The 22,162-nt window shown below is 42.2% G+C and overlaps 1 protein-coding gene across 3 annotated transcripts in view; it reads left to right on the forward strand.

The window, feature by feature from the left end:
• Positions 1-22,162, forward strand: part of LOC131035006 (probable LRR receptor-like serine/threonine-protein kinase At1g56140) — a 105,786-nt gene that overhangs the window by 24,125 nt on the left and 59,499 nt on the right. For all 3 annotated transcript variants that reach the window (XR_009372624.1, XM_057966650.2, XM_057966644.2), the window contains 5 exons: positions 7,968-8,036; positions 8,172-8,237; positions 8,579-8,644; positions 8,897-8,929; positions 9,127-9,176. Coding sequence is in view for 2 of the 3 variants with exons in the window: in XM_057966650.2 (XP_057822633.2) it covers positions 7,968-8,036; positions 8,172-8,237; positions 8,579-8,644; positions 8,897-8,929; positions 9,127-9,176 (284 nt within the window). In the remaining variant the exon portion in view is untranslated. The remainder of the gene's footprint in view (positions 1-7,967; positions 8,037-8,171; positions 8,238-8,578; positions 8,645-8,896; positions 8,930-9,126; positions 9,177-22,162) is intronic.

Consider the following 22,162-nt stretch of genomic DNA (forward strand, 5'->3'; position numbering starts at 1 on the left):
AACCATGATTAATCATCAAGTTCGATCAGTCATCTAACTAGTTGTTAAACAGCAAAGTAATCAAGAGGCACGATTTGTCTAAAAGGACAGGTGCGATCAAGGAAAGGTTGTATCCATCACCAAACAAAGGGGTGCAACCATTCAACCACTCAAAGATATATTTAATGAGGATCACATACTCATTTCAGATCATCGAATTTGTATTTATTTCTTCTTTGTATCCAGATTGGATAGGCTCTATCGAGCATTTGCCTTTGGCATAATAGGGTTGCATACAATTAAGGAAAGAAAATAGGAAAAGCCCCACCATTGCATATTTTCTAAGGTGTAGATCAGGCACAGCAATATTATCACTACAAATGATATTGCAGACAATTGCATACATTTAAGGAACAAGATCTGAAACAGCAATAACATCGCTATATGTGAATATGAATATAGTTGCATACTTGTATAGACAAATCAGAAATAGCAATAACATCGCTGTAAGTGATATTGAATACATTTGCATACTTAAAAAGTTAGATCAGGAGCAGCAAGATGTAATGTCCCCACTTTGAAACACAAGTTAATGGTAAATAATAATAATAAAATTCAAAATTAAAATATACAAGTATAATTAAATATATATTAAATTTTGATTAAGTTAATGAATGGTCAAAAGACATGAAATGAAAAGTTGCGACTCCCTCAAACATGAGATATTAAAGGGAGAAGAGAACCTCATTTGAGGGGGATAAATTGGGAATTAGAAGTGCAGATCTGATTTAAATAAGAAATGCAGATCTGATTGTGAGGTTGTGTCCATTCAAAGGGCAGAAGTTGTTGTCCTCGTTTTTGGATTCTCAAAAATGTGATAACCCCTATAAATTTTTGCCTAAAAAGTGTCATTTTTGTCTCCAAGGCACGTTTTACGAGGTACAAAACTCACATTTGATAGTGTCAAATCATTGGGGGGTGTCTTTGCCATCATTGTCCAAGTTTTGGTGAGTTTTCCTAGCTTTCTGTGCAATTTCGAGTTTCAGAACAATCACTGCAGGTTGAAAATTACTTTATGGCATGCTTCCCGAGGCATAATTTTGCCTAATCCTTGGACTGGCTTAATCCTCAGTCCGTCCTCGAACCACGTTTCAAATTTCATCGCATTCTGGGTTCGTTTGCTATGTCTTTCCTTCAATTTTGGGTTTTTTCTCCCTGATTGCAGGTGGGAAATTTTCCTTGAATTGCAAGTTTTAATGATTTTCTTTGTTTTAGTCTTTGTAGAGAAATTTTTGGCTAATTACAAGTGCTCTTTATTGAAAAAAGAACTTGTAACTTACTTTTTATTTCCCCCTTCATGCTTTTTGGCTTTTTAAGTCATAATAGGGATTTTTTGGATAAGTTACAAGTTAATTTTAAATTGTATATTTAAAAGTCACTTGTAATTCTTTTGTAAAACCCCTACTTTAAATGTCTTTTGCTTGTAATGGGGATTTTATTCCCCTATTACATGTGTTGAGTTATTAAAACTTGTAGGGATTTTATTTTCCCTTTACAAGTTATTTATAACTTGCATATCTCTTTCTAAAACCCGATTTTGCTTAGAAATGGAATAAAGTGACAATTTTAAACTTGCTATTGTGCCCAAAAAACCCGATTTTCTCCATAAAGTGTAAATTGAGGAATTTTAAACTTGCAATTGGATTGTTAAAACCCGATTTTGCCTTGTTGAGAGAAAAGTAACATTTTAAACTTGTAATATGGGAATTAAAACCCGATTTTTACTATTACATGTAAAATGAAACTTGTTCTTCTTTCCCAAAAACCCGACCAGCAATATTGGAGGATTTTGTTGACAATTTCCACCGATTTTTGTGGAGAAATCTTAGGAGGAGGAAGGTGTTTTGGATTCCTTGCTATTTTCATGCATTTTCCAACTCTCTTCATGCCATTTGTAAGACATTATCGCTGGTTTTATGGTGTTTTAACAACAAAAACGTTTTTGAAAAATGCCACGATTTTCTTATTCAAGTGCCACGAATCTTGTCTTTCCTAAATCGTTTTGGCTTGTCTTGCCTAGGCGTGGAGGTTGGGTGCTTTACTTGACCGATTCTTCATGCTTTTAAAGGGCATTTTGATACATATGGCATTTTTTCAAAAACGTGGCTAGGGTTTGAATCTTCTTCTTTTTTCTATAAGAGATTCTTTCTCTTCATGATAGTTATATGTTTTGTTTTGTTCTTGCCTAAAATCAGTTTTGTGAGAGATTTTCCCCTTTGTTCCAAGTTTGCAAAGCAATTTGCAAATTGCATTGTCTTTCCTCATTTTCCCTCTTTACTTGCATTCGGGATTTAAAAACCCGATTGCATGTGAGATGAAAATAATTGATCTTCCTTATGGTTATAAGAATTTAACCATCTTTTGTTGAAATTTCAAGTTGCAAAGATGAAAAATACCCATCCTTTCAAAATCGGGTTTTTAGAACCGGATTACATGTGGAAAGTTCTTCCCATTTTCTTGAAGACGACATTCTCAAAATCCTTCCATTTTCATCCATATTCGTTGCCATCATCCGTACATACCTTTCCCACCATTTCATCCACTCATTTCACACCTTCATTCATTTTCCCCATTTAAAGTCTATCTGCAGTCAGCCATCCAGAACCCAAAATTGGTCCAAAATGCACTCAAAAAACACTTGAAAATGAGTTTTAAAAGTCCAATTACAAGTGCAAACTTGTGTTTACCCATCACGCATATGAAGTTGCATGTTTGCTCCCCACAATTGCAAGTTAATGCTCTTGTTTTTCCCACACATGTAATGCAACTTCCAAAACCCGAAATTCACTTGTGAGCCCATTTTTGCATCAATTTATCTCTTCCCTTGTCAGTCCGGTTTGCACACACGATCTACCAAATCAATGGATTAAGGGATGGGCCTTATTTTGCAAGAAGATTTCAAGAATGAAGGATGATACAAAGAAGAGATACAACAACAATTCATGGTTGAGAACATAGAATGCTTTCAAGACAAAGATGGTCATAACATGAAAAGAGGAAGGCAACCCTTTCCCTCCTGAAAAGATAGTACTACCCCAAGCAAGAAGACAAGGATGCAAGTTTCCGTTCCGGTTCAAGATGTCTTTACCAATCCAGAATACTTCAAGTTCTAGCATCCTGCAGCAACATGAAGATCATCACAGACAAAGGATGATGCAGTTAGAGTCGTGTCTTTAGACACATGGAATAGTTTTAGTTATGCATTTGTAATTTTGTTTTGACAAGTTACATGTAAAAAAAAACAAACTTTGTAATTGCAAGTTAACTCATTACTTGCACTTTTGTAATTACATGTAAAGCAACTACAAGTTGTGTTCAATTAGGACTGTAGTTGGAATAAGTCATAGTTAGTTGTTGAATAAGTCTTGGTGGTTGAGAGAATCTCTCAAGTAGTTAGGATCCTCCCACCTTTTTCTCAAGACTCCTCTTCTATAAATACTTGAGGGGTCTATTGTAACCTTTATCTTTTGGAAAGCAAGCAAAAACTCTGCCAAATTTACAACAAAGAAGTCTTTGAGCTTTCATGTGTGAATTCAAGAATTGAAGGAATAGAAGGAAATTGCTCAAGCTTTGAGTCTTTGTGCTACATTCTTGAGTTTGTGTTTTATATTACCTTTCTTGCAAGTGTTTCTTAAAGAGCTTAATCGCATTTGATTTGCAGTCTTTGTGCTGCAAGTATTTGAGGTTAATATAAATTAGAATAAATATTCTTTTGAGAGGAGTTGTAAGTCTTTGTGCTTGCACTTATTCTTAAGAGAGTTTAGAAGCAGATTTTGTGAGAAATAGTTGTGAGTCTTTGAGCTTATACTACTTCCCATTGTTTTAAGTAGAAAAGAATAAGATATTCCAGTCTTTGAGCTGTTATAATTTGTTCTTGATAGCGTTAGTATAGAAAAGGGTAGATAGGACTTCATATAATCAAGACTTTGAGCTTGATATTGTTGTCCCGTCCCGAAGGAAGTGACGGAAGTCTTTGAGCTTTCGGGAAACTTCATTTCCTTTCTCTCATTTCATTTCAAAAGTTGTTACTGTTGTTTTATGTTAAATTGCTATCACTTTTCTGTGAAGAGAAAAGGATATTGGCTTTCTTGAAAGAAGAAGAAAGACTGCTGTCCCATCCTATTTTATTTTTAAAGTTGTAGTTAGATAGGGGGAGCCTTCCCTTAATTAGGAGAGTTTTACTCACACACTGTGGTTGAAACCACAATTTTGTATATTTCCCCAAGTGTACAAAATTTTCAACCAACAGAAGTAATGAAGAGTTGCACTCTTTCAAGGGGTGCTAATGGTGAAAGGGTGTGTCTTTTGCCAAAGGGCATCTATAATGAAGAGGTGTGACCTCTCTCACACATTGAGAGATATAAAGGAAAGGAATCAAAAGCCTCCAAGGATATCACCAACGATCAGACCAGATCAGCACTGTTATGAAGTTACAGGCCGTCTCCATACTCAAACAAAGGCATATATAAGCCTGATGCATAGGATGTTCTAAACACAAGCACTATACAAAAAGGCATATTTATTTATTGCAGAGCAGCGATACCAATCCAGACAGAGATCTTATTATACGTCAATGCAACATTAGCATGTTAGCAAATGGATTAAGGAAATGATAAGAATTGTGTTTACATTAACAAGTATTATTAATAATCCTTGACTAGGTGCGATAAACAGTAGCAGATTAATTAGTTAAGATAAAAGACATGATATGAGGAGTCACCACCTTTGCAAGGATAGTGACTGATGCATACTAAATATACATTTGTTTGTATAAGTCTGGTTTGTAGCATAATTCTGAATATTCTGAGAAAGAGATTTACAATAGAGGGAGAACGGTTTAGACACCCTCTCTAGTATGAGGAAGAATGGTTTAGACACCCTCACTACCATATGAGGGAGAACGTTTTAGAGTCCATCTCTAGCATATGAGGGAGAACGTTTTAGGCACCCTCTCTGGTATGAGGGAGAACGGTTGATAAAGACACCGTCACAAGTATGGTTTGATAGAGGGAGAACGGTTTAGACACCCTCACAAGTGGGGCTTGATTAAGGGAGAATGGTTATTAAGGCACCCTATCAAGTTATCCATCCTATCTTTCTATGATTGGGATTCCTATGGTTATGATCTAGGATCCTGATATTTTCATTCACAGTTGTTTGTGATTTCAGGTTGCTTTAAGTTTCATCAAATTAGTCTTCTTTATTTCTAGTCTTTCTACTTTACTTATAAATCATAGTTAGACTTTCTTTACTTTATGAATCATAACTAGTTTAGCTTTACTTATTATTCTTTATTTTCTGTATCAGCAAAATCAGTATACAGTTATTAGACACTCATATGTTATAATGGGTGGATTATTCTCTAACTTGTGTTGCAGGTTTCCCTATTAAAGAGATAAAAGTTACTCCCCTTTTAACCTATCTTTAACTGAAAAGAATTATAATCTAGGGTAATCTAGGTTGTTTAAAAGGGGACATTACACAAGACACCTTATTGCTATAAGTGATAGAAGCAGATTGAATCATATTTCTCAATGCCATACCATAGATAGCTATCAACTACATTAATTGCAGAATTAATATTGTATATCAGAAGTGTAGATCAGATATATAGATTAGAAATCATCTTTGCATAAATCCAATTGATGCATCAGAGATAGCAATGATACTTTATCTTATATATCATCATATAATAAGTGTTATCATTCTTAAGTAACAGCAATTATCATTATTCTAAGTGTTGTTAGAGTCATTTATAGAAAGAAGTCTCTTGTAATTGATTTGCAAGACAATTGTTCCCTAATTTCTTAAGGAATAACATAAGGGGACATTAGAAGTGGTATTAGAGCATTGCATTTTGTGATTGTATTTCATTGTTCCTAAAAGGGGACATTACATTGTGTTGGCCGAAGAGTTTAGTTGGCAGGACCTCAATCTGATTTAACAAGGTGTATTCATAATTGGACAACAATTTGACAATTTGACATAATTGAAATGTTGTTATATAATGCTGCAGAAGTTGTAGAGATGGAAACTTATAAATGTTGATTTGTTGAAAAATAAGAGTTTGTTTGACTGCAATATGTCAAATTTGAATTTGGGCAGATCTCTTAACCCGTGCAAGTGTTTGACAAGAAGCATGAAAGGGTAGGATCATGAAATGACTTCCTTCACTTCTCATACAATCACTTGGAGAGCCTCTTGAAATCAGATTTGTTATGTGTTTATGCAAGTGTCTCAATTAATATTGTTTTTTCTTGTTTGATTTGTTTTATTTGAAGTGCTTGATTTGTCGATTTTTCTGTGTTGATTGGATGAGCTAATCCCTTTCTGATACAAGTGTTTAATGGAGAAATGTGAAGGCAAGATCATTTAAGGATCTGTGATGTCCCCATCTTAATCTTAAGCTTACTTTTAACAAACATATATTCAGGAGTGGCAGTCCTGAATCTCTAAGTAGTTGTAGTTAAGAATAAAGATTAGAAAAAAGAAAAAAAGCCATGAAGTCTTATAAATAAGACTGTTTCTATATCACTAGTTTCTTATTCATTAGAGCAAGATAAAGACAATAATAAAATAACAGTACGAAAGATTCAAAGTAGTAGTCATACCTTCAATATGAAGAGCCTCATTGATAAACCTTGTACACCTTCAATGCAAAGGGTTAGCATCATATCATAAAATAAAGGCTTGCAAGCATCTATGGAATAAGCCATAGATCATCCCAAGAAGAGTCCAAGGATGTACATTCTCTATCATGCCAAGCACAATGACCTCATACCATCTCGTATACCTAAACTCTTGTTAGTTGGCCTTTGGGTTTTCAATTTAGTGAAACAAAAAGCCTATTCTAACTATCTCAAACACTTCGGACAGAATAGTGGGTTTGAAATGCTCTACAATTCACCTAGAACAATATACAAAGAGTCACTGTAATCCTAGTGATTCCCAAATTGAATGAAATGAGCTTGCCTAAAAGCATCAAGTCTTTTATATCATGTAAGGTTTGCTTAAGCAATCTACCCAAAACCAAAATACCTATAACTAAGTCAAGGTTCAATAAAAATCTTACACCAACTTTTTCTTGGGATATGGTCACACATGTCACCTTATGTTTAGTGGAATGAAAAGATCTAATAAAAGAAAGCCCAATGTACTTATCTAGTGTTATTTTTAAACAAGAGAAACACAATTAGAGATTTACAAAATGTGATAACATGTTAAAGATTTCAAGACACCAAATTTCACTCTAGTAAGTAGCATGCCAAGAATGGTATGTGCCATTAAACTGACTCAATGGACAATATACCAGAAAAACGTAAATGTGATAGCATGTTAAAGATTTCAAAACAAGCCAAGTGTGGAATGTGCCATTAAATTGACTCAATGGACAATATACCAGAAAAACACACTCTTTGTGAAGGCCATATCATATACTAAGATTTGGCTTCTTACTTTCCCATGTCAAACATTAAATCATAGTACTTGACATCTTTGTCTCTTCTTAGACAAACTTCCTCCTTTCAATTGTTAATGAAGATTTCTTTAGTAAAAGAACATTTATTGCTCTAATAAGTGAGAAGGCATCTATTTTGGAAAACCAGGACCTTCATTCTATTAAAGTTTACAACATACCTCAAGTCAAAGATGGCATATTTGAAGCTAGTGACATTTTTTTATAATTGATGAGGCAAACTATTATTTGCATATAGAACATTATAAAAAGTAATTATTTATAAATCAGCTATAGGAATTTTATTAAAAAAAATTCCTTTCAAAATGAATGATTTTTAGCACTCATAAGGAATGTGTTTAACAATATGAAAAATATTCATTATCTCAATTACCTATCTTGGCAGTGATTTAAACTTTGTTATCTTAATAAAGGTTTAAGCTGACGTAAACCATACATTTTATGGAGTTTACAGGGATTTGAGTTTTAACAACTTAATTGGAGAGATTCCACAATCCTTCAACTTACCACGACTAAGCTTTCTGTAAGTAATAGTCTAAATTTCAATAAAATTATAAATAGTAATTTATATTTTCTTCTAATTTTCAATGATAATAAGTAAAATTACAAAATGTATTCCAGGACAGTTTAAATCCAAGAAATTGTGTTTGTGTTTCAGGTTCCTTGGGAATAATAGTTTAACAGGAACAATCCCTTACTGGCTGTCTCAGTTTCAAGGAACAGTGTGAGAATATCTGTGTTAAGTTTATTTCAATTTAGTCTCAATCTCTAAGTGTTCTTGTATGCAGATCTATATGCACATTAACATATCTCAACTCTTCCCACTAGTAGTGAAAATTGTATAAAGAATCTGTAAAGGCAATGTTTTGTATAAATAAATAAATGAGAACCAATATAATATTGGACCAATGGTACCTATGTATATCAAAACATAATCTAGATCAATTTTTTTGTAAACAATATTATGTGTATTTGCTATTATGCTGACAAACATGTACTTTTTCTTTAGAAGATATGCTCGTAGAACAAATTTTTATGTTTTTGTGTTCAATGATGCTCCTGCAGTGATTTGTCTTATAACAGTTTGACAGGGGATATTCCAGTGGTATTGAACGTTGAAAATTCAACTGTGTAAGTATGAAGACAGATTGTGTTACACTTTTTTATTTATTCACATTAAATTCATATTGAGTTAAACCTCAATAATTTTGTTTATGAATTTTCTTTTTATGTTATTGTGAAGTTTATTTCATCTTTTTCTTAAATATATATATTGCTATACTTATTATTTTGGCTTCAAATATCACTATAGATTTTTCCTTTATTTCAAGAGATTACATTTAATTTCTTAATTATTATTATTTTTTTCACTTAAATGTGTAGGAATCTGATCGGGAACTTTTTAACAGATCACAGGTTTGCTTCTAATGCATTTATCTATTTTAACATTTGCAACATCACTTAATTCCAATGCACCCAGATGATCAGAAGTGATAGAATTGATAAGACAACAAAATTTTAATTTTGTTATTATTAGCAATATTTACTTGATTAATAGGGATTAGAAATTTCTTAATCGAAAAACTCACAATAGTTTTTTGTTGATTCTTAAGTTCGATGTCTTGTCTCCAAAGAAATGTCTCATGTGGTGAACGAGCATCACGTAAGACTTCTTGATCATGCACCTTGCTGGCCTTTAAATTTTAGTGATTTCGAATCTATCTCACTATTTTTTGTACGTTAATTTGAGAGCAATGTCATACATTTATAAGAACATGCAAATGGATAGACAAGTAATAAAGTTTTACATATGATATTCAATATTTAAATTGCATAAGTATAATAAAAATTAGTTTTGCTTGAAAGCTTTCTTCGTGAGAAAATAGATGCCACGATATATTGAAAATATGCAACATTCAAACTCCTTTGTACATCCTAAATGAGAAATCCTCATAAACTCCAAGAACTAATGAATTTAGATTGAGATATAGTGTAATGGCACAAGGTAAAAATAAGTTCATTTTAAATTTTTTATATAAAATAATAGTTGGTCTAATCTCTTATTGATAAATTTAAGATTATTTCTAAATTTAGAATTTTAGTCATCTTAATATCACATATTTAGGTGCTGTTTACCTCACTGGGTAAACAGGAAGAATACAGAAATCGAACAGTAATGCACAATGCAAATACAAAAGAAGTACCAGAATAATCTTTCCATTAATGTCAAAGGATGTTCATATTATATCTGTCGTACATATTACATGTCACACCACTAACATTACATGTCTCAACACCCGAAGGTGGTACAATATATGACTGCCGAAGGGGTGCGACCCAACCGTCGCGACTCCAACTACCTACCCGTCGGCTAACTAACTATTGATAATTAACATTACTAACTATACACTTTTTCCCGATAACATCATCCCCCCCAAAAAAGAAGTCGTCTCCGACGACTAACAACAAAATGGAGACAATGGAATAGAAATATACAACCAAGTGAAAGTCAAGGAGGGGGCTGAGGAAGCGTCCTTGAAGTCGAAGGGTGAGATGCGGGTGGCTGGGCCGCCAGGCAGGCGCGGAGCTCATAGACTTGCTGGGTGCGTGCTGCCACATCCCGCTCTGCTACCAACACCTTCTCTAAGGCAGTCTTTACCATAAGCGCAGCCTCCAGTAGCTCCCTCTCCTTGGTATCGGCGGACTCCGTCATGCGAACCAACTGAGCCTGAACAACAGCTAACTCCTGCTGGATGAGACTCCGCGCACCCTGTTCCTCTGAAAGACGGGCGTCCACCGCAACCTTCTCTGTGCGGGCTGTCTCAAGCTGTGCGACCAACTCTGATCTCTCGGCTGCCCACGAGGCTTGTTGCCTAGCCATGTCCTGCTCTAACTCCACTCGAGCAGCCTCGCGAACTACAGACTTATGCTGTGTCTGGCGTAAGGTATAGTAGGCCTCCCTATAAACCTGCTCAATCTCCCGGACGAGAGTCGTCACCCTACTCTCCACGACGGGCTGAGGCACACGCCAAGCCTCCAACATCGCCTCCGTCTGGGTAACTGGCCACCCTCGTGCCTCAAAACATGAGGTGAAAGCTGCGGGACAGCCCTCTCGCATAAACTGGAGGACCTTCTCTAATTCCTCCACAACCTGCTGTAGAGACCGTGTCTGGGCCGCGGCCACCACTCGCCGACCCCTCGTCACCATATCTGCCAGATAAACCTCAATGTCCTCTCCCTCCAGCCCCGATGTAGGTACAGGAAGCCCACGTGGTAACTCAAAAGTCTCCTCAACCACACCAACTGCATCCTGCTGGCCCAATGGTGTCTCTCCCGCCCCCTCAAGTGTAGCAGTCGCCTGCTCTGGGCCGGTAGGAACACCCTCTCCAAGGACCTGTCCCTCTGCTGGTGCCTGCGTCTCCGCCGAGGAATCCTCCAGATCCACCACCTCAGTGGGAGGCTCTCGCCGAGGTGAGAGTACAGCTGCTCCTACGGGTGGCGTCACTGTCATCTGGAATCTCCGGGTCAGCCAACTCCCCATAGCCGCCACGGATGGAACTGCACTCAACACCTCTGCCCCTCTCTCCCCCTCGAAAACATGTCCCGTGACGGGCTCCTCCAACAAGGAGGCCGCAACCGTCACCACTGCATCGGATCCTACGACATCCAGTCGCACCTGAGGCTCGGTCTCAACTATCTCCTCTGCCACGCCTCCCTGCGGTGGACCACACAACTCTGCCGTGCTGTCGGTACATGCCTCGGCTGGTATGGTGGAAGGTGCTGCGGCCGGCTGCACGGGCCTGAGTGTAACGGGCGTGCGGCTCTGTCCAAATGCAGGAATCGAAGTACTGCCCGCGGACGACCCCACAAGTGTGCCAAGTGGGAGTGTGGGTGGTGCAAACAACACTCGCTCTCCGGCGGGCTCCATCCTCCCCTCGTCTGTGGCCCGACTACTACTGTCGTCCTCATCCTCTGAATCCTCGGAATCCTCTGCACTGCTAGAAGTTTCTCGCCCACTATCTGGTTCTGCTGCGGTGGTCTCTAATACCCGTTTCCGCTTCGCGGAAGAGTGTCCAATATCCAGATGTCGCCAATGCATGATAGGAGGTTCACCCTCCGCCAAGGGTCCCTGTGGCCGTACCTCCAACTCAGCCTCTGACACTGCTTCTCGCGTAGCCTCCAAGAACAGTCCAATGGCATAGTGGGGCATGTAAAAGGTGCGCTGCTCCATCATCAAGAAGGCGCACATCCGCTCGGATAACAAGGTAGCCCAATCATAGACGACTCCGTTCATCACCCCGTTCATCAATACTATCTGTGGTAGAGCGATGTCTGATGCCCTACCCGACCCTGTCAACCTGCTTTTGATGACGTCCATAATGCATCGCCAGTGACCCTCTGCGACAAAGGATCTGCGCATCCCACGACCCTTCGTGGCGTCTACGATGCTCGCCAACTCTGCGGGGGTCAAGTCTCGGGACACTCGCTTAATCCAATGTTCTTTTTCTTCCCGTGTCATCTTCTTCGGTTTCAAGTCCACTTTCTTGCCATGTATGCCTGGGATGCCAAATACTCTGGTGAAATCTGCAGGTTTGAAAGATATGGTGATATCCTTCCCCAAATACTCAAATGTGCTCGTCCGTGAGCGGCTATCAAAGGTATCAACCATATACCGCAATGCTCCCTCGTACTCGCGAATGGCGAACACAGGCATCCGTATAGCCCATTCTACCCCTGCTCGGCGAAGACTTGTTTTCACCAAATTATCATCCGGCGTGTCTTGCCACCATTTCCGACATTCCACCCCATTCAATCCCTCAAAAGTGATATTCTGTGAAGTGGAGGTGTTCTTCCCTCGTGCGGTGGACTGCTGTGGTGTCTTTTTCTTCTGCCTGGCTTCCATTGTGCCACCTGCTATTCGAACACCTGAAGGGAGAATACGTGCATCCGGCTTCCTATGGCTGCTATCCTGCAATTGTTTTTTCCAGTTTCTTTTTCCCGCAGACTCCATTAGCTTTCTGTAACTGATTCTTGATTTTAGCTGTAAAAAAAAAACGGCTAACTGCCTCCAGGCACCGAAGAGCGAAGACTGTGCGGTGCGTTTTTTCACGACAGAATCCCCCTTCTTCCTTCTACCGCACGGTAGCTACCTCCGCCCAAAATTCTTCCTTTACCGCACGGTAGCTTGTCTTGCTCCGTTTTATTTCCCTTCGGTAGGCGTGGCTGTGCGGTGAAGGCGCGGCTGTGCGGTGAAGGCGCGGCTGTGCGGTGTAGGCGCGGCTGTGCGGTGACTTTGTCTCGTGCGGAGCCTGTGCTTCGTGCGGTGTTTTATCCTAACCCTCGGTGGCTTCGTGCGGTGTTTTATCCTTTGCTTCGCGCGGTGTTTTATCCTAACCCTCGGTGGCTTCGTGCGGTGTTTTATCCTTTGCTTCGCGCGGTGTTTTAGCTTCTTTCCCCTTCTCTCCGTTTTGTCTTCGGCAGCTTTATGTGCGTGTTGTGTTCTTTTTTTTTTCTTTGTGCGGCTTTTATAACCCCGACTGCCACCGCACGGTGGCTTCCACCTACGGTGGCTTCCACCTACGGTGGCTTCCACCTACGGTGGCTTCCACCTACGGTGGTGTCCACCGTCGGTGGTGCCACCACACGGTGGCTTCCACCGTTGGTGGTGCCACCGCACGGTGGTGTCCACCTACGGTGGTCCCACCGCACGGTGGCTTCCACCTACGGTGGTCCCACCGTCGGTGGTGCCACCGCACGGTGGTGCCACCGCACGGTGGTGTCCACCTACGGTGGTCCCACCGTCGGTGGTGCCACCGCACGGTGGTGTCCACCGTGGGTGGTGCCACACGTGGCCACCGCACGGTGGTGCCACTACGTGGCCACCGTGCGGTGGTCTTTTTCTCCCTTTTTCTAACTTTTTTTTTTCCAATTTTTTTCAAATTTTTTTTTTTTTCAATTTTTTCCTTTATATATTTTTTCAAATTTTTTTTTTTTTTTTTTCCAATTTTTCTAATAATTTTTTTTTTTCCTTTCTTTTATTTTCATTTATTGGCTGACTGCGACTGTGCGCCTCCTGTCGGGCTGCTCCTGCGCGCTTCCACCCTCTGGTGATACACTTTCAGTTTCGACCCATTGACGCCCTCTGGGATTACCTGTCCGTCGAGGGTCGAGAGTTTGACGGATCCGTTGGCGGCGACCTCTTGGATCTTGTAAGGGCCTAGCCACTTCACTTTGAACTTGCCGGGCTTAATCTCGTTCCTTCCGTTATACTTTAGGACTAATTGGCCCGGCGTGAACCTCGCCCGCCGAATGTGTTGGTCATGCCAGTATTTCCTGCGTTGTTGGGCCACGTCTGTCACCCACTGTGCCATCGTCCGTCTTTCATCCAACTTATTTAAGGCGTATAGTCTCTCTCGAAGGCTTTCCATGTCGCCCAGTTTGTTGTCAATGGTGATTCTGAGACTTGGCACCATGAATTCGATCGGTACCACAGCCTCCTGGCCATACATCAATTGGAAAGGTGTCTGCCCGGTGGTTACTTTGTAAGTTGTGCGGTACGCCCAAAGTACCGAAGGCAGACGCTCTTCCCAGTCTTCCTTTTCCACCCCACAGGACTTATAAATTACCGACACGATGATTTTGTTGGTTGCCTCAGCCTGACCGTTTGCCCTGGGATAGTACAGACTCGATAGAGAATGAAAAATTTTGAACTCGGTTGTCAGTAGTCGAACAATATGATTTACAAAGTGCCCTCCTCTATCACTTGTCAGTTGAATCGGTATTCCGTACCGGGTGATAATCTGTTCATAAATGAATTTCGCCGTGCTGACGGCGGAGTTGTCTGCCAACGCCCTGGCTTCGACCCATTTGGTCAAATATTCTGTCGCCACGACAATGTATCTACATCGTCGGGCGCGACTCGGTTTTAATGGACCAACAAAGTCTAACCCCCATCTTTCGAACAATTCTTGAGCATGCGCCGGGTTAAGTGGCATGAAATCTCTTTTTAATGGTCGCCCAGCACGCTGACATGTATCACAACTTGTCACCCATTCTCTGGCGTCATTATGCAGTGTCGGCCACCACAAGCCAGCTAGTAGGACCTTCCTTGCTGTCGTATCCGGTCCCATGTGCCCTCCAGCAGCCCCTTCATGGGCTTCTCTCAATACTCCTGGGATTTCCTCTTCCAAGACACATCGTCGTAGGATCTGATCAGGTCCCATTTTGTAGAGAAGACCATTTATAAGTTGGAATGTTCGGCTTCTTAATACAAGTTTCCGTCTTTCACCTGGTGGCATTTCCTTCGGAAATTTTGATGTTGACAGATATTCACCCACACTGGTGTACCAATGAGGAAGGATGGCAATGCGGAAAAGATGGGTGTCCGGAAAATCCTCGCTAATGCCTTCGGCCGGCTCTCCCGACTTGATCCGTGATAGCTGGTCGGCTATGACGTGGCTCCTGCCAGGTCTGACAATGATGTTGAACGTAAATTCTTGTAACAGCAACAGCCATCGACTAATCCGCCCCTGGATGATTGGCTTGTTCACCAAATACATCAAAGCCTGGTGGTCCACATAAAATGTGAATGGTGTCGCCAGTAAATAATGTCTGAATTTTTGGACGGAGTATACCATGCCGAGGGCTTCTCTCTCCGTCGTGCTGTAGTTCCTCTCCGCGTTTGACAAGAGTCGACTTGCAAAATATACTGGGTGGTCCAGCCCGTGGCTGCCGACCTGTGCTAGGGTGGCCCCTATGGCGAAGTTGGATGCGTCGACATGTACATGGAACTCTTTGTCCCAGTCTGGGTATGTCAAGATTGGCGCACCCACCAATCGTGATTTTAACTCTTGAAAAGCCTCTTCTTGGGCCATCCCCCAGACGTACGGCTCCCCCCTTCGTGTCAGCTTATCAAGTGGGTATGATACTTGGGCAAAGTTCTTAATAAACCGCCTATAATACCCGATGTGTCCAAGAAATGACTTGACGCCGGTGACATCGTCGGGCGCCTCCATCTCCACAATGACTCGTATTTTGTCAGGGTCCGTCTTCAGTCCAGCCTTGCAGACGATGTGCCCTAGTAACTTGCCCTGAGGCACCATGAATCTGCATTTCTTGGGATTTAGGGCGAGGCGGGCTCGTCGGCATCTCTCCATGCATTCGCCAAGTGCGGCCAGATGTGCCTCCTCCGTGCTGTAAATGGACCAATCATCCAAGAATGCTTTGAAGTTTCCCACAGACATTTTATCGAATATATGGAGGATTATCCGTTGAAAGGTAGCTGGCGCGTTGCACAACCCGAATGGCATCCGGTTGTATGCATAGACGCCATCTTCTACGATAAAGGTGGTCTTCAATTTGTCCTCCTCTGCAATGGAAATTTGATTATATCCGGAGAATCCATCCATAAATGAATAAATTTCGTGACCCGCGACTTCCTCGAGGATGGTGTCTGTGAATGGTATGGGAAATGGATCTTTAATTGTGACAGCATTCAAACACCTGAAGTCTACACAGATTTTTATCTGATCGGCCTCCTTTTTCAAGGATATCACAATGGGTGATACCCATTCACTCGTCTGGACCTTGAAGATAATCCCTGCTTCAAGCATGCGGTCAATTTCATTATTTACCCTGGCCGCATAATTTTTGTTCATCCTGTATGGCCTCTTCCGTACGGGCACGGCTCCGGGAACCAGAGGAATCCGATGTACACAAAGTTCCTGTGGTACCCCCTTGAGATCCTTATATGTCCAAGCGAACACATCTTTGTATTCTGTGAAGATTTTGAATGCCGCCGTCTTTAAGACGGGATTCCAGTCGTCGCCGACTAGAATATTTTTCTGTTCTGAAGGTTCTCCAAGGTTTGTAACTTGAAGTGCGGATTCTTCATACCTTATGGGCTTACTTTTGTCAAACTTGTGCGCTGGTGCGTCATCCACAGGGACATCCCCTTCCTTGTATTGTTCGTACTCTGGCGGAAACTCGTTCATGTCAGGTCCTTCGATCCCCAACATATTGCACCCGTACAATAATTCATAGTCTTCCATTTGCCAATGGAAGAGCCCTCTCAAAGAATCCGTCTCATCCTCAGAACAGGCTTGAATTCCTAAGATGCCTTCATCATTTGGTTCCCTGCCCTCCTTCCCTTCGTCGGTATCGTCTCTGTCGGACTCTGACTCCGACGCCAACTCTTCACTGACCTGTTGAGTTTTGAGGTCAATGGTATACCTTCGGCCAGCCTTTTCCATGGACAAGGTGTTTTTCTTCCAATTGTGATTTGCTTTGGCCGCCACCAACCAGCCTCTGCCGAGGATGGCGTCGTACCCTTTCTTCTTCAATGGGATGACCACAAAATTCAGGACGAATGGCTGTGTTCCGATCGTCACCTATTGCGCCATGAGTGTGCCCAGTGGCTTGATGCCGTGTTGGTCTGCTCCCAATAAAGTAAAGGTGGACGGCCAGAGAGTAGGTTTACCCAATTTTTTCCATGTTTCCTCTGGCAAGACATTTACTCCCGACCCGCCGTCGACAATTGTGTCGGTCAGGATGGTGCCCAATATACCCATTTCCACCACTGCTGGGTGTCTACCATTGTTGATCGTCAGGGTTAATGGGTCTGCTGCTGTCTCGCCAAGGTTGTCCTTGCCATGTATTGGTTGGCCTACTGGGGTTACTATTGCGGATTGCAACAACGTCGCTCGCAAGTGCGGCATACTTTCCAGGAGGTCCTTCATTTTGACAGGTATCTCAACCTGTAACAGTTGGTTTATAATGTTTGTTTCTCCTTCAGAGCGAGAAGTACCCGCCAGCTTTTGTGCACCCTTGCTCCTCAACATCTCCCTCTCCAATTCCGCTCGTGCCTCCAGTGCCTTTTGTTTTTCCGTACGGGGGTCTGGATAAGTGGCTGCTTTCGTCTTGGACCTTGTTATGGCGAGTGCATCCTCCGTTTCTACATTCAACAGGTTCACGCCAGATTTGGGACAATTGCCATCATCATGGTCCCCGGGACCGCACCACTTGCAAAGTTTTTGTGGTGCTTCCTCCACCGTACAGTCTCTAGCGAAATGCCCCCAGTGATTGCAAGCTCGGCATTGTATCATCGGCCGCCCTTTAGCGTCGTATTGGATTCGGCTTCTATTATTCGTATTGTTATTATTGCCTCTTCCTCGCCTGTTGTTTCGGTAGCCGCCAAGCGAAGCGTTGTTGCTCGCAGGCTGGGACGTGCCAGCTGACGCAGATGGTTCTGCAAAGAGAACCTGTTGGCTACGAGTCCTCATATTGTACGGACACTCCTTGGTAAGGTGTCCGGCAATCTGACAAATATCACAAAATGCTTTTTTCGGACAAGACCCCTTGGTGTGTCCGTCGGTACGGCAGTCCGTGCACCATAACTCCCCTTCGTCGCCCTTGCTTGTGCTTCCTTTTGTTGCCTTTATCTCTCTCATCATTCGCTCCATATCTTTTTGGAGAGCCCGTACCTTCCGATTAGAGTCGTCATCACTACTATCACTTTTGTCCGAAGAGGAATCATCGTCCGTCGAGGATTTATTTTTCTTCTTCTTGGACGTCTTCTGTTCACTTTCTAAATCCATTGCCCTGTTATAGGCGTCCGAATATGAAGAAGGGGGTACTATCTTCATTTTTCGTCTAAGGGATTTCTTTAGGCCTTCCACGAACCACCGTTTTTTCAATCCGTCTGCCGGCTGGTTCTCCATCTTTCCTAGCAGCTCTTTGAGCCGCCGGCTGTAGGTTCGGACAGTCTCGTCCTTCCTCTGTTTCGTGCCGTAGATTTCGGCTACGATCTCATTATCGTCTCTTAGGAGACGAAACTCTGCTTGAAATTCCTTCTTTAGGTCTGCCCATGTGCCAATTTTGGCCTTGTCCGTATCCGAAAACCAGTCGATGGCTACGCCCCTCAGTGTTGCGGGAAACTGTGTTACCCAATCGTCCTCGTCGGTAACACCATTCGCTCCCCAAATTGTTTCACACGTGCGACAGTGGCGGACAGGGTCTTCTTTCCCATCCCCATGGAACTTTGGAAGTTTTTGTTTTTGTGCCATACCTTGCCTTTTTACTACTGGTGGTGGCTGTTGTCCTACTCCTGATGGGTCAGATCCTATAAGGGGTGCTTGACCGCCGTGCCCCAGTGTCCCTCCGACACTCCTGGCAGCCCCGGTGTCTTCTCCCTCTACTGCCTCCTCCCCACTCCTTGGAGTTTTGCTAGCCTCTGGTGTGTGTGGCAAGTCCCTCAACTCCCTCAACTGAGTTTGGGTACACTCTATCCTGCGGTGGGTTTCCGCAAGTAACTCCTCCCGACTCCGTGGGTGGCCTCTGGCCTCACCGTCCCCGTCGGAGCGTTCCTCCTCTCTTCGCTTATACCTCTGTCGCCTTTCCGCTTGCTGTTCAAGGATCAAGGCACGTTGGGCTACTGCACGTTCATCTATATATTGTTGCTTATTTTTGTCTTTATTCAGTGTATTGGGCATTAATTCCCAGACCACTTTAATGACATAAGAAGTAGAACACTTTTATTCATTCATAATGTGGAAGACAAGTTTATGCCAACAATATGACATAATTATTACAGTAAGTGTTCTTTATTCCGTCCCGTATGGGTCACGGTTCAAATGCCCCTGGCGCCATCTCGTTCTACTTCCCGTTCCTCGTACTGTTGCAAAATTTCTTGGCGTCGATCCTCCCGGGCAATCTCCTCCAGGCGAGCTTGTTGTGCCAACAATGCTTGTGCTAGCAGTCGAGGGAGATGGTTCATCAACCGATTTACCTCCGGACTCACTTCCAACGCTGTCCACACGGCACTTGGTGGGACTCCTGCCTCCGCCGCCTCTCGTCGCATGTGGGTCTGAATGGCTACTTGGAGTAGAATCGAAAATTCTCTCGTCGCAGTGTCTTCTCCTATATAGAGTTCTGTTTGGGCATCGTCGACCTCGGGATTCACCTCACCAACGGGTAGGCCCATTGTGTCTGTGCGCCATCCGTGTCCTCCGTTCCTGAGTTCGTGTCGGCAATGGCGCCAAATGTTTACCTCACTGGGTAAACAGGAAGAATACAGAAATCGAACAGTAATGCACAATGCAAATACAAAAGAAGTACCAGAATAATCTTTCCATTAATGTCAAAGGATGTTCATATTATATCTGTCGTACATATTACATGTCACACCACTAACATTACATGTCTCAACACCCGAAGGTGGTACAATATATGACTACCGAAGGGGTGCGACCCAACCATCGCGACTCCAACTACCTACCCATCGGCTAACTAACTATTGATAATTAACATTACTAACTATACACTTTTTCCCGATAACAGGTGCTATTAAGTTTTTTTAATTAATGATAAGAAAGAAATTACATTAATTTCAACAAATGTCAAAATAGGCCAATAGCAGTTAAAGCATAATTAGTTATAGGAGATAAATGCTAGGGTAAGAAGACATTAGACTGCAATTCTAGAGGGAACTGTAATAAGAAAGCATAGGACAGCATGACTCTAGAAGAAACGCATGGTCAAGCCTACTTTGTCTAACATCCTATATCTATGGTTTGACTCCTTTAAAGAGCCATCATGATATTCATTTAAAACACATCCACACCCTTTCCTCTCCTTTCAACGACTTGGCTAAAGCAAATATAGCCTTCCGCAAACTTTGGAATCCATTACCTCAACATTTAGAGTGTTCCTAAACAATTGGATGCCAAATACTTGAATGCCCCTTGTAGTCCGCATAAAATGCCTATCATTATATTTGATAATATTTGTTATCTAGCAATGTATTGATTGTTTGTATTAAGCGGGTTGTCACTCTCGAGTGGTTACTGTGTTGGTTGGTTGATGGTTGTGTTCCCCTCAGCCAACAGTCAAGTCCTTTAAATATGTTGTGTACCGCCAAGGAAGGTAGTATGGAGTAGTCAATTGTAATCTTTGGCCGACCATCGTTGGTCTTCTTCTCTATAATAATTGCATGTGGGAATAAAGATATATTTTACTGTCGTGTCTGGTATGCATTATCATTTGTATTATTATTTTCTGTACTTAATTTATCAGATATAGCAATAAGCATTTTGGCATCGTTGCCTTAAAAGAAATCGGGTTTGTCTTGAGTGATTCATGCTCGTAGACCCCAATAAAGGTGAGAAGAGGTCATAGCGAGACCAAGCGATTAGGTGATTCGCTGACCCTCGTCCAGAGGGAGCACGAGCATGAGTCAGAGCTTGGAAGTACTCGGAGTGTTGGGATGCTAGAGGTGGATGTGTACAGGACACGTGCATGGCCGAGAGTGCAAGGAAAGCACCAGAATGTTAGTCGTGTCAGATTGCAACACTCGCTTCCCCTTGTCCTTATTGTACATGGACTCGAACCTAGTATTAATTCCCTAGGACTTTGTAGTCATCCCGTTACAGAAGAAGGCGTACAACTCACTCCTTGGGAGGGGATGGTTGATTACTACCAAGACAAATCATAATTGGAAGTAGAACACACTCTCAATCGAGAGTGATGGGAGGAAGCATGTCATCGATTTGAAGAACCGGGCGGTGAGTGAAGAATTGGCATCTTCTAACTTGGAGAGTGGAGTACAAAGGAAGGCAAAGGATGGAACCAAGTGACGAATGTTGACGGGAATAATCATTAAGTTATGTTGTTATATTATGTTATGTTGTCGTCGGTAATAATGAGTTACAGCGGTCAGTTCGTTAGCCGACGGGTAGGTAGTTGGAGTCGCGACGGTTGTGTCGCACCCCTTCGGGTATTATATATTGTGTACCTTCTCTTCGAAGTAGGATCATGTTAGTCGTGTCAGATGTAATGTTATAAGCACTTATTGATCATGTTAGTCGTGTCAGATTGCAACACTCGCTTCCCCTTGTCCTTGGCTGCCATGCTTCCTTCTGCCATTTTCCTTGACTTAGATGGTTCGTCCAACTGCTGCAACCGTTTTCTCCAGTCCAACTTTCCTAATCTCAATTTTCCTAATTCCATTTGAATGATTTAACTACTGGCGCCAACACTTAATAAACTTTTTTTTTGGTACGACGTTGTACTTCCTTGCACGGACTGTACGAGACCCTCGTCTTTTAGCTCAATTCGCTTCACAGACCACGAGTACGGATTCCATGTTGACACTTTCTAATTTGTACATATGACTGGGGTGTACGGACTCCCTTAGGCTTCTGCAACCCGTCCATACGGAATTGTTTTCTTGCCCAAAAGACACGTCGTGTACGGCTTGGCTCGACTCCAGTTGTATGGAAATCGCGTGGTATCTCACCGTACGGTTCCTTCTTCCCTTCATCGTACGTTGCCCTCCAGTTGCCGTACGGTTTGTATTCTGCTGCTACCGTACGGATTTTGCGTGGTCTCTTTTATGCTACCTCTGTACGGATTTATTTTTTCTGGCGTGGCCGTACAGATTCGTCTTGTACGGATTTAGGGAATACACCGTACGGTCAATCTTTATCCTGTTTATTTCCTCTGCCATACGACGACCTTGCATTCTTTTCCACTTTCCGCCAGTGACCGTACGAAAGTCGTGAACGTAGGGGTTTAAAAGGCGAAGTCTGTACATTCTATGCCCCTCCTTTAACTTTTCCGCCGTACGGCGATTTCCATATATTTTTTCCTTCA

This window comes from Cryptomeria japonica, chromosome 5 (genome assembly GCF_030272615.1).
Source record: "Cryptomeria japonica chromosome 5, Sugi_1.0, whole genome shotgun sequence".
In the NCBI taxonomy this organism is placed as follows: Eukaryota; Viridiplantae; Streptophyta; class Pinopsida; order Cupressales; family Cupressaceae; genus Cryptomeria; species Cryptomeria japonica.